This window comes from Podarcis pityusensis (genome assembly GCF_964106645.2).
Source record: "Podarcis pityusensis genome assembly, chromosome: 3".
Lineage (NCBI taxonomy): Eukaryota > Metazoa > Chordata > Lepidosauria > Squamata > Lacertidae > Podarcis > Podarcis pityusensis.
Window position 1 is genome coordinate 25,160,978 of NC_138026.1, and position 13,161 is coordinate 25,174,138.

Sequence of the window (13,161 nt, forward strand, 5' to 3'; positions counted from 1 at the left end):
ATTCCCCACCCTTGCTCTAACGTTTCTACAATGCTATGTTCATCTGTGCAGGTGTGTCCCACAGTATTAGTCTTACATAACTTTGCAACCATACTGTTTCCTAAACTATAACAGTGACTATTGTGTTTTAATCAGTGCATGCCTGATTATATTGGGAAATGGTACGGAAGCTGTCCAGAGGTGCATTCAGGAAGGCAATGAGATATAAGAGGCTTGAAATAGTGATTCCAAGGAATAATAACCAGTGCTTGAATTATTGGGGGTGGGGGACAACCAAGAGGGTCTATGATGAAATCCACAGTCCAAACCCCTTTAATTCCATCCCACTTTTAGCTAAAACCTTCCCCTTCCTCTGTTGCTTTGTTTTGCATTACATTGTTGTTGTTGTTGTTGTTTAGTCATTTAGTCGTGTCTGACTCTTTGTGACCCCATGGATCAGAGCACACCAGGCACTCCTGTCTTTCACTGCCTCCCGCAGTTTGGTCAAACTCATGCTGGTAGCTTCGAGAACACTGTCCAACCATCTCATCCTCTGACGTCCCCTTCTCCTTGTGCCCTCCATCTTTCCCAACATCAGGGTCTTTTCCAGGGAGTCTTCTCTTCTCATGAGGTGGCCAAAGTACTGGAGCCTCAGCTTCACGATCTGTCCTTCCAGTGAGCACTCAGGGCTGATATCCTTAAGAATGGATAGGTTTGATCTTGCAATCCATGGGACTCTCAAGAGTCTCCTCCAGCACCATAATTCAAAAGCATCAATTCTTCGGCAATCAGCCTTCTTTATGGTCCAGCTGTCACTTCCATACATCACTCCTGGGAAAACCATAGCTTTAACTATACGGACCTTTGTCAGCAAGGTGATGTCTCTGCTTTTTAAGATGCTGTCTAGGTTTGTCATTGCTTTTCTCCCAAGAAGCAGGCGTCTTTTAATTTCGTGACTGCTGTCATCATCTGCATTACATTACAATTACATTAGCCACGACTAACTAAAGTGCACTAGTTTTAGTTGGCCTACTCTTACTAAGTCAACTACAACCCATTGAACCAGACATGGGGAAACCTACAGCCCTCTAGAAGTTGTTGGACTGCAACCCTCATTGGCCATGCTGGCTGGAAAGCCATTGATTCCCCACCCCTGAACTGAACAGTAGCTCAAGGGGCCATCACATTATAATTCAAGCACCGATGACAACATGGAACTATATTAAGTTCTTGCCATTGTTTGCACAAGGTGATGGTGATCCTTTGCACAACGTGCTAAGTTTGGTATGCTACCCTGATCCACTCATAAATCAAGGCACTATATTGGTATAGGGGGCAGAACCTTACCCAAATTAAGGCAGAGGAAGGACCAACATAAAAAATAAGATCTCTGCAAGTATCATGTACACTTAAGCACAATAAGGAATGGAACATGCAGAGTGCTAGATGCCCCACACACAATTGTGCCAATGCTACTGCATAAATATTCAGCCATACTAGTGGTCTAAGAAATGTTATATAAAAATAACTCCCTACATTTCTGTGTGTTCTATATTCATGTTTTGTTTTTAGGCTGGCAGTGGTTAGTATAGGGTTGTATAGTTCTGATCATACTCATTACCATTTCAGAGGGAAACTGAAATAAGCATGTAGCATAGTTTTTTGTGCTGTACTAATTTTAGCAAGGTGTATGGAATCAACATGAAAAAAGATCACAGAAGCTGAGTTTGAAGTTGATTTACTCTGTGATCAAGCCAGCATACTTCTAAAGGTGCTTTTAACGAGTATACAGAAAACTGAAATAAGGCTTTGTTATCACAAGGCAGAAGCAATACTCCCTTGGGGGGGGGGGGAATGGTACTGAAAAAATGCTGGTGCAGATTCGACTCTAGGAGCACAGAATAATACATCAGCTCCTAAAGGAGATGTGAGGTCCTGTTGAGCAGAATTCCTCAATTCTAGATTGGTTCTGCCTTGCACTCTGCTCCACCCTAGTTCCAGTTTTTTTATGAAGAATGTCTGATTTCAGAATTGGTGCATGTGCAACTTTACCTTTTTTCTTTTTCCTTCTTTAAGTAATCCACATGCACAAGAGATTGTGCTTACTGAAATAACATGGTGTAAGCTTTTATTTATTATTTTATGGTTAATTTTAAACTGAATTTATCTCTATGGTTTACCTTATTGTACACTACTTAGAGTCTATAGTGTTAAGCAATATGGAAGGGCATTAATCAACCTGTGTTGCATAAAGGAGAAAACCCCACAGAGTACATATATCAATAAGGTGCACGTTTCTGTGTGCATTTAAAAAAATGTCCCAATGTATATAGGCTGTGCTTTCAAAATTTCATCTTCGACCAAAATTATTCAGTGGCCTATTTTACGTGTCACTTTTAACAGTAGCTAAAACAAACTGGTTTAAATGCTGCTGCACACAGCTGAAATCATGTGTGCTTCATTTCTCCCCCACTCCTGCTGCAGCCACAGTGCTGGAAACAACCTATAGTCTGGCCTAGCATTATATCCACACCTGGGCTCATGGTTTGCTTCCTCTAGACAAACCATAAGCAGTAAGCTAAGAACACTTGTGGTTTGATTGTATGCTATGTGTACATGAAGTGTGAAAACTGATGTGTGTATGTACTGATGCATGGGTAAGTGTGTGCTGTGTGTGAGAATAAATTGTGTAGCTGTTGTGCATGGATGTGTATAAATGGTTGTGCATGGAAGAAAGTGTGTGTGGGATATCCCTGTTGGCTTTTTGCATTGACTCCATTCACCACTGGCAAACAGGGCTGGGAGAAATCTGCCTAAAACCCTGGAAACTCTCTACATTACTGAGCTAGATGGATCATCGGTCTGACTTAGCACAATGCAGTTTCCTATGTTTCTAACTTTCCTGAACCAGCAGTAAGCCACTGTGGTGCAGTAGTTAGAGCACTGGACCATAGCTGTCAACCTTCCCTTTTTTTGAGGGAAATTCCCTTATTCCAGCGCCGTTTCCCACAGCTAACCCGGATTGTTAGATATCCTGTAGACTGTCCCCGGGACAGGTGAGGCTGCTGATCCCTTCTTTTCGAGGCTGCCGATCCCTTCTTTTCAAATCTGAAAGTAGACAGCTATGCACTGGACTAGGACCTCAGAGTCCAGGTCTCAAATCCCTGCTCAGCCATGAAGCTCACTGGATGGCCTCAGGCTGTCCTGGAAGACTGTGACTAGCCTATCTCATGAGGATAAAATGGGAAGAAAAAGGAACCATGTACATCACCTTGAGCTCCTTATAGGAAAGGTGGAATAGAAATGTAATAGATAATCAATATGCTTTTGGTTATTGGGGAAGAATATTGTGGTTATTTTGCATCGTTTTAATGGTGTTTTAGTGTATTGTTGCACACCACTTTTATATTTTTATAAGAGTTGGCAATATATAATTATTTGGGGAGAAAATAAAAATAAAGTATGTTGGAGTTTCAACAATGTGAAAACAATTTGTTGTTCATCATATATGCTTTCTTTGCTCTTTTCCCAGTCTAAAACCTATACATGTAGCTGGCAAGGAGAAAGCTTGTGTTTCACCTTAGACTTTGCTTCGGGATTCACCTGCTTTGACAACAAAACAAAGGTACGAGGAAGCAGAAGGCAAAATATAAGAATTTGTTCTGTTATGAAGCACCCATGCTGTTCCTTGAGAAAACAGAACTGTTGCTAATCCTTTTCTGGTGGTGGAAAATTCAGGGTGAATCCAATCAAAAACACCTTTGAGCCTATTGGGATGCCTGTTCCATGACATTGAAGTGTATTCTTTCCTGCTGCCATTCCATCAGCAGACCGCTGACCAGTGCAGCTGTTCTGGTGTGAAAGTCCTTTTATAACCATGTCTGCCCATTCCTGATGATGAACTCTTGACAGCCAGCTGTGACTCATTTGCAAGGCATTTCATTTTGCCCAGTAAATGGCTCCAGACACATTCGACACTTAGATGCTATAATCTAAGGACAGCATCTTTTATGGAGGTGTCCTATAACTTTGCTTCCCTGGCTTGAATTATTGTTGCCTAAGGAAGTGCTAACAGTAGGAGTCGTAACTACCTCCCTCCTCCCCACTCCGCTGTTAATCACCAAAATTAACACCTTGAGGCAGAATGACCACTATCCTTGAAGCAGGCTGTGGTATGCCCCATGTTCAAAAAGCTCTCTCAAACCTTCCAACTTTCACTTCAGTGCTTTAACAGGTGTACTCTCAGTGTGACTAACATTGGAAAGAGTCCAGTACCTGCTGACAGCAGAGGGTTCTTTTAGATCTATAAATAACCTGAAATATTTTTAATTAGTTTTTAACAAACGGCTTGTAAGTCACTTGGCACATTTTGTTGTTGCATGTAAAAATTAGTAATGTGCCTTTCCCATCAAACTGACCTTATAAGCCACTTCACTGACATGTGAGCTCAAGGCCCTGAATATGCACACAGGGTCGGCCCTACCATTAGCCGGAGTGAGGCAGCTGCCTTAGGCAGCAGATATTTGTAGTGAAGAGGAATGCTTCTGTTTATGGGGCTGAGGGTGGGGGTGGAGAGCACCTCAAGCATTAAATGTTTTGGGCTAGTTCTGTAAACATAGCAAGATAAGTTCCAAAACCTTTGAATAGTAATTTGGTGAAATTTTATCAGCATGAAGAAGGATGTGAAGAGCACAAAAGTAGAATTTTATATATGAGAAAGACACCAACTATATAAAATTAAGTTATTTTTGAAAGCTAATGGAATATCAAGTAAGCCCTTTGCAAACAGCTTGGATTTGAATTTAAAACTTCACGTTTGATTTAAGGGGATATGGCTTGCCTCACATCAAATTAGCCAATACACTTTCAGTCAGAAAGAGAAGATTATTACATCTGCATTACCTGTGTCAATGTTTAATGATGGAACAGAATGCTTGATCAATGAAATACTGCTCCAACTAAATCCATTTATCAGAAAATGCTGTAAAGTGCTCCACCACAGCAGTGACTTCACATTGATTCCCTAATAAAAGGACAAAACGTTAACCAACAGTAAGGGGGGAAAGTAGAAATTTCATTATGACAGTAAGAAAAGAGAAGCCGAGGCAGAGATACTGTGTACATAAAAGAACTGTGTCAGACTGACTACTTTAAAAATATTATTTATACCTTGAAGGTTTGCTATGAGACTGAACAAAGGCCTGTCCAAACAAAAATTCTCCCAAGTAGTCATGTTTGCCATCTATGGAAGGTTCCCCCCCCCCCTCGCCACTATTTATTTTTCTGCTTCTTCTGATATTGTGTTCTCTAGGTCGATCTAAGTGACCATTCTCTCAGGCTCGTAGGAAAGGGAAATGTCTCCCTGCAACATAGAGGACAATCTTAATATCACACCATAGAATTTCATGCGAGTTGGTTAATTGTGCGATGTTCCATTTCCTGTGCATCTTTTTCTTAGCTACTTTAGCACTTACAGAAGCCGACCATTTCCATCCGAATTCATGGGGTGACATTCATCGTGCTTATTTGCCAGTGCCAGCAGAACAGACACTTGCGCAGTGGAGCTACTTTCTTTCCTCTCGCTGCCACCCCCTGCTCCCCAACTCCAAATCTTTTCTAGAGGGTCCCCAATCTGCTGGAGCAGATTTTGGGGGCGTGAGGGGGACTGCAGTGGAGAGAGCGGAAGGAGAAACCCTGCTTTGCAAATAAAAATCCAGTCTGTCGGCAGATTAATACAAACGGATATCACCTGTGGAATTCAGATGGAAGTGAACAGCTTCTGTAAGTGCTAATGCAGCTAAGAGGATTATTAGAAATAGGATGTTGCACAAATAAAGAAGATCACATCAAAGTCCAAATTATGGTATTAAATAAATAAATATAATTATAACGGTAACGTTCTGTTCAGTGTTTTTAGTGAGAAAATGTCTTCCATTTCAGTTCTGAAATCACTGAAAATTTCTTTTGAGCATGGAATTTCACCACTGATATGAAACAAGGAAATAAAATCCACACAGAGATAAATACTGTGAAGTAACAATATGTTGAGTGGCCTCATAAGCATGGTAAACCAACAAACCTTTAGCAGTTTTGTGTGCTGATTGGATGTAATGCATCAGTTTCCCCCCAAAATAGCAATATACCATTTATTTCTTCTTTTCTTCTAACCCAAAATGTTCAGTTGTTTTGGGAAAGTGAATATTCAAAATGTTAACTATATTTCATTTCTTTGCAGAATGTCCTCTGGAGATTTAAATTTTCTCAGCTCAAAGGGTCATCAGATGATGGGAAAACTCGTGTGAAGCTGCTTTTCCAGAATACAGAAACCAAACAAATTGAGACAAAGGTTGGCAATGAATATTGCTGTGTTATATGAAACTGAATTTGTATCAAGAAAATCTTGATTCCAGTTCACCTTACATAGTCAATTATAATTTCGAGTTTTCTCTTTTCTGTGCCATGCAAGCCAGGTCACAAATAAGCATCTAGTATTGTTCATAGATTATTACACAAAAACGCCAGAAATTATGGCCACTTTTTTGTCACCCAATGTGCAATTGATCTGGCATGGATGCCTGATTTTAACATGCCACAACTGAAAGAAATAATAAAAAAGACAATGTGGCTGGCCTACTCTAGCAACCTACCTTAAGCCTTCAACACAATACTCAAACCACTGACTATTACTTAGCTTTATTGATCAATACTCATTGACTCCAAACTACTTTTGCCTGCATCTTTCAGAAGCATCTACTTTCATGAGAAAAATTGCCTTCTTAGGGAATAAATAACACCCTCCCCAACACACATACATGAACTTTCAATCTAAATTGCAGCCTCTCAAATCGACATTGGGTTAAAACAGTGGAGAGGTAAAGAATCTGGCTGGCAGGCCTGATCCTGGTGCTCCCTACCCCTTGCAGGCCACAGTCCCTGATTTTCATGTCAGCCTGACTAAAATATTAAATTGGTAACTAATCCTGTGCAGTTTTCATAACCCACCTCACCCCATCTCTTCCCTTCTCCACACAGATATTTATCAGCTTTTGTAAAGTAATTTGAGAATTCCCCAAATTGTCATAACATTTTTGTGCTTGTACAAATCCTCGCGTACGTGTAGCTTTAAGGTGTTACCAGAAGAACGAAATGGAAGATGATTGATGGGCTCAAGGGACAGGCCAATACTAGCATTCAAGACCTGTTTTGGATTCAGAATCATTGCTAGGACACAGGAGAAAGAAAGGCTGATAACCTCAACATTTATTATTGATGCAGTTTGTAGTACAGTAGTGACCAAGTTACTGATGGGAGCGATGGATTTTCGGGAGAGGCAGATGGTGCTGGACAGGAAAGTGTAGCCAATAATGAGAAACACAAAATGTCATCAAATAATGCAAGTTTCATTCCCCTTGAGTAGATAAGCTAGTAAATGTCAACAGCAGCCTAGTAAAGAATTATTTCAGCATTTGTTGGGCAGCAAACACTATGGTTAAGTTTATGATAACGTTTTCCCTAAACATTTTTGTTTGAATCTTTATATTAAAAATTTATATATTCAGAGGGATTCAATTTCACACTATTGACTTTTGGGCAAAGGAGCTGCCCACAGTTTTCCTGTATTAAATATTATGGGGGTTTTATGTTGCCATTTTATAGAGACAAAACAAGAGCTCCCCACAAATATGCTAGAACCGTGTTGCACACATGTCTCCTCCCTAAGCAACAAACAATAAAAATAAAAATATTGAAACAACTGAAGCAAAATTGAAAACTTAGTTTAAAACTGAGAGAACCAGACCGTGAACCTTAGTATGGGTGAGCTGAAGAAAGCATAAAGATGGCACCAGGACAACGTCTCTGGTGCCATCTTTTAAAAACTCTTGTGCCACAACCAAAAGCCTCTCTGTCTAGCGCTGGGGTAGTCCTTCAGATGGACTGTTGAACTACAACTCCCATCAACCCCAGCCAATTGTTAGGCAGTGGTGCGACTTGTAGTCCAACAACTTCCAAAGTGCAGCCCATTACTTACCCCTGACGTAGCAGTGACCTGACTCTCTTCATTTGGTTCAGCCACTTTAGAGCAGAGCATCTGAAGATTTCAGTACAGTGGTACCTCGGGTTACAGACGCTTCAAGTTACAGACTCTGCTAACCCAGAAATATTACCTCGGGTTAAGAACTTTGCTTCAGGATGAGAACAGAAATCGTGCGGCGGTGGCGGGAGGCCCCATTAGCTAAAGTCGTTCCTCAGGTTAAGAACAGTTTCAGGTTAAGAACAGACCTCCAGAACGAATTAAGTTCTTAACCTGAGGTACCACTGTATTTACATATACAAGAAGGTGCTATTTCAGGTAACTTGGTCCCAAGCCACTTAGGACTTTAAAGAATGAAAACAGTAAATTTGGCCTGGAAATGGACTGGGAGCCACTGCAGGTGACAAAGCAAAGGCATAACGTGATCAAAATGCTATCGCATATTTATTTTCAGGAGCTTGAGTTTGATGGTGTTGAGCTTCCTGTGTGCTTGTTTCTATCGATATCAACAGGATAACCTATAGATATTACTGATATTGACTGACATCTTGCATCAGTAGCAAGCGGCATTCAAAACAGTTGAAATTCAAAGTAATTTCATTGTTCTGATTGCTCTGCTGTTATACAGGGACTGTTTTCAAGGTCAGTAATGTGCCATCTGGTAGGAAAGTAGTTTGCTGATTAGTTTACTGCTCAACAAGTATCCTTGAGACACATATTTATGTGAAGAAGTTTTGCGCAGAAGGAATATGTAAAATTTAGTGGGTCCAAAAGCAACTAGCTAGCACTTTGATTTGTGCAGAAGTGTGAAGGGCTATGTTCAATAACTTGACATACCTGTTGGGAAGCCAGGGTGCTTAAAAACATTTATTGAAGCTGAACTGGTACCCCACATACCGTATTGATAAGTAAGTAAGTAAGTAAATTTTTATTTATACCCCGCCCTCCCCGGCCAAGACCGGGCTCAGGGCAGCTAACATCAAATATCAAATACATTAAAACACAATCAAACAATTGATTAAAATACAGCTTAAAAATTAGAATCAGGATAAAATTAAATGACTGCCCATGAATTACAACCATAGGGGTCAGGAACCTCAAGTATTCATCAGGGCCAGCTATCCATTTTGGTCCCACATGAGCCAATAAAAGGACCCAAGAGGTAACTTGCAGGGTCCCATAGAGGGGGGTCAAACTGGGCCCAGACCGAAGGCCAGGCAGAACAGCTCCATCTTGCAGGCCCTGCGGAAGAACGTCAAGTCCTGCAGGGCCCTGGTCTCCTGCGATAGGGCGTTCCACCAGCCTGGGGCCAAAGCCGAAAAGGCCTTGGCCCTGGTTGAGGCCCGGGACTGCCAAAATATTATGATTTGCGGACCGTAAGGTCCTCCGCGGGGCATACCAGGAGAGGCAGTCCTGTAGCATATGTTATGTTATTGATAACAATAACATAAATGGAACTGCCTTTTCAAGCGGTGGGAATTTTTTCTTCAGTGTATCATAGCTGGCAGATTTGCAGGGGAAATGATGTAGGTTTAGCGGGGGGGGGGGGGGACAACGACTTATGAACATTGAGAAACGTCCGAGGAATGTGTACACTGGCTTTTAAAAGCAAACATTCCACCAATATTTCCTTCCAAATGTAAGCATACAGTACATTTTAAATTTCTTTTTTAAAAAATCAAAAAATCTATATACATAACCCTGGGGCTCAAAAGCTTACCACCAGCCAAGTTCAAGGTTCTTGTATTAATTCACAAGCCTTCACAAGACTCCCTGATCCCTGAGGTCTTCAAAGCTGCCACTTTTGTGGTCGCCCATGACTTGAATTCACAAGGAGCTGCATGTTCAGTATGGAGGGCTCAATTTTTTGAAACTGAGATCACTCAGGCCCCCAGTGTTGAACTTCCAGTGCTTACTGAAGACTTAAAAAAACATTCCAGCAGGCTTTTAAATTGAATTCTGATTTCATACTTTTAACTCATTTCAGTCTCATTGAGTTGCATTGGGACTCCTGTACAACCAGCTGTGATTGAGTGGTATACTGATTGTTGAAATAAATATTCAGTGAAAAGTATCTGCAGGTAGAAAGAGACATCCCTCTCTTAAACTCCCCATGTATTTCATTGTTTCACATATTTTGGGGGTACAGATGTCTCCCATCACCACCCCTATCCCTGACTGTACAATGGTATCTCAGGTTAAGAGCTTAATTCGTTCTGGAGGTCCGTTCTTAACCTGAAACTGTTCTTAACCTGAGGTACCACTTTAGCTAATGGGGCCTCCTGCTACCGTTGCGCCGCTGCTGCACGATTTCTGTTCTCATCCTGAAGCAAAGGTCTTAACCCGAGGTTCTATTTCTGGGTTAGCGGAGTCTGTAACCTGAAGGGTCTGTGACCCGAGGTACCACTGTACAAGATATCAGTTCTAGGAATCTTCATTTGAAGAAGGACACAAACTGTTGTACAAGAACAGGTTAAAGTGCGCACAAAAGCAATTTAAGCATTGCTCATTGCTCAAGACATTTTCCTTGATTATGTGAAATGGGCCTCTAGTTTTTAACTTGCCACTTGATAGCGCAGATGTGTGACATTCTGGCTGGTGGCTACTGCTGGAATTGTATCAAGCCCCAGTGTAGGTTGGACCTGAAACAGGGAGAAGGAATATGGGCAGAAGAGAAAGTAAAACCTGCTGTATAAAGTTGGTAAGAGGTTTCTGGAAGGTGAAAGCAGCTTCTGAATTATAGGGAACAGCACACTGATGGTGCCTGGGGACTAGTAATGCCTCCATGGAGTTTTCCTCCCTTCTGACCAACCTCCAGACATAAATCTCCAGTACTCTCTCATTTTACAGGGAAACTTAACTCAGTAGAGAGCTGTTCACTTTGCTACAGTTCAGGGACAGAGGGAGCAGAAAGCAGTTTTTCCTGCATCAATATCCTTACAAGCCCCTAAATGCAAGTAATCCGTATTGCTTTCAGTGCTCCACAACTGTGTATAGGCCTCCAGTTTAAGCAGAAGGATTAGCTTTTAGTTATCCTTCTGTAATGTAGTAAGACAAAGTAGTAATTTGAACCACAAAGCTGAAAAAATGAGGATGTAAGAAACCTCCCTGAGAACTTTTGCTAGCCTTGTGAACACTCTTTTTCTTTTCTTTTTTGTAGCTTCTTTTGAAATTCTTCAGCTGTAATACCAAATGAGGGAATGACAAACCCTGGCCTAAAGCTTTGAATTTTGCTTTAGGCCAGATCTGGTGACAGCTTAGAGATGTTCCAAGCACCCTAAGAAACTTCACTAGTCTTACTAAAATGGTTCTGACTTCCTTTGAAATTCATACAGTGTTTCACCTGAGGAGGAACTTGAGCATTTATTTCAAACTTTCCCTTGGCTGACATTTCAGCAGCAGCACTAGAAATATACAAGGTGACATTTTTCTTTAATCTACGAATACATAAAGCAGCTCCCGCAATCCTATCTCCAGCAACTCACACAGAATCTCTCATTTGGATCCAGACTTATTTCTGAGTAGACATGGTTAGGATTGTGCTCTAAGTCCTATTGAATTCAATGCAGCTTCATCGCTTAGAGTAGACCCACTGAAATCAATGGGACTTCATAAAAGGGCCAGGAAGGCTGAAAGCAATATGTGAACCAAAACACATTCCTACTTAGTAATGACTGACTTAAGACCCATTGATTGCATGACTAATACTTGAATAACTGTTGGACAAACAGCAGAAGGAAATAAGTGTTTGAGCTTAGTCTAGTGCTGGAAAACAGCCCTGAGCATCTGGTAAGGGCATATGCAGTGTGTGATGCACAAATTCTTTTGCAATAGATTACGTATTACCAATAGATCTATAAGTACCATTGTGTATATTTTTGCTCATGCACTCACTGGATGTTTAAGCGATAAATAATTAAAGCATTATTGAGGCTTCCGGTTCTGCTCTGCTTTAATGGAGGCAGCCCCTGCGACAGTGGGAAATCATTGGCGAAGGAAAAACAAGGATGATTTAGGGGCTAATTTAGGGGTAATCATCCTTGCATAATCCCCCCCCCCTCCGGGACAGAGGGGAAAGGGCTTCATTCACAGTCCGCCTCGGTACCTGGGCTCTCACTCCAGCATGGAATGTGGGGGTCAAGGAGGTGTTGAGTGTAAAAGCACTTCACCTGGTGAAAACCCTCCAACGCCACCGCCATTAAGAAGGAGAGGCTCTCCTTTTAATTAGAGCTTAGTTGGACTAAAGTACATGTGTGTGCTAGAAGAGATGAGATCACAAACAGCAGAACAAACCAACTGCAAGGACTTTAAGGTTTTAACTTAAGAAGACTTCAAAAGACTTCAGTTCAAAAGACGGTGAACCACCCTGAGACTTCTGGGTATAGGGCAGTATATAAATTCTAACAACAACAACAATGGTGGGGGAGGGGTGCCTACCTAGAGGGGAACATTATTCTTCATTCATGAGAAAAGATGTATGTTAAAGAAGTTTGCATTTGGCGTATAATTTAGAAGTTACTTTTTATGGTCTTGATGCATTTTGACCTGTAAAATGTGTGAAACTTTATTTCACCCTTTTTTCCTTTTGCTCTCATTTCAGGAATTAGAATTTCAAGATTTGACAGCAGTTTTAAACTGTATTCACTCATTTATAGCTGCTAAGGTTGCCTCTGTGGATCCATTATTTATTGACAGCCAGAGCATTGCAAGAAAATATACCTACAGTAATTGAAGAGATTCTATGTTGTGATTATGACAGATAAATTATTTTCTTAAAGAAAAAAATATTTCATGCACAATATTGCGATCCCATGTGATTTTATAAGAGATATATAGTTGTGTTATGAATAAAAGTTACTAGTTTTCACATTTGATTCATCATTGTTAAATCTGATGAGTTAAACATTTATTCAAACTGAATCAGTTTGTTGCCTTGCACTTAAATGAATATTTTCACACTATGATGAATGGTAAGTCTTATTTTAAATCTTATTCTCAAGCATTACATATTACAAAATAAATAGTAATATCAGGGGACCAGAATATTCCAAAAGGCTGAAACTGCACTTGTAGACTAAGGTTGTAGTTTAACCTACCATTTTCATCTACAGCCTGGTTTATAATTAACTCGAATGATTATGCTAACTGAT

General features: G+C 40.7%; 1 protein-coding gene across 4 annotated transcripts in view; it reads left to right on the forward strand.

Annotated features, from left to right (window-relative positions):
- Positions 1-13,130, forward strand: part of SNTG2 (syntrophin gamma 2) — a 217,319-nt gene extending 204,189 nt beyond the window's left edge. For 3 of the 4 annotated variants that reach the window (XM_080999174.1, XM_080999173.1, XM_080999176.1), the window contains exons 15-17: positions 3,512-3,604; positions 6,215-6,325; positions 12,612-13,128. In XM_080999174.1, coding sequence (XP_080855300.1) covers positions 3,512-3,604; positions 6,215-6,325; positions 12,612-12,743 — 336 coding nt within the window. In that variant the 3' untranslated portion in view covers positions 12,744-13,128. Of the gene's footprint in view, positions 1-3,511; positions 3,605-6,214; positions 6,326-12,611 lie in introns of all 4 variants that reach the window. The other variant, XM_080999175.1, reaches the window with a different exon arrangement.
- Positions 13,131-13,161: the final 31 nt, after the last annotated feature.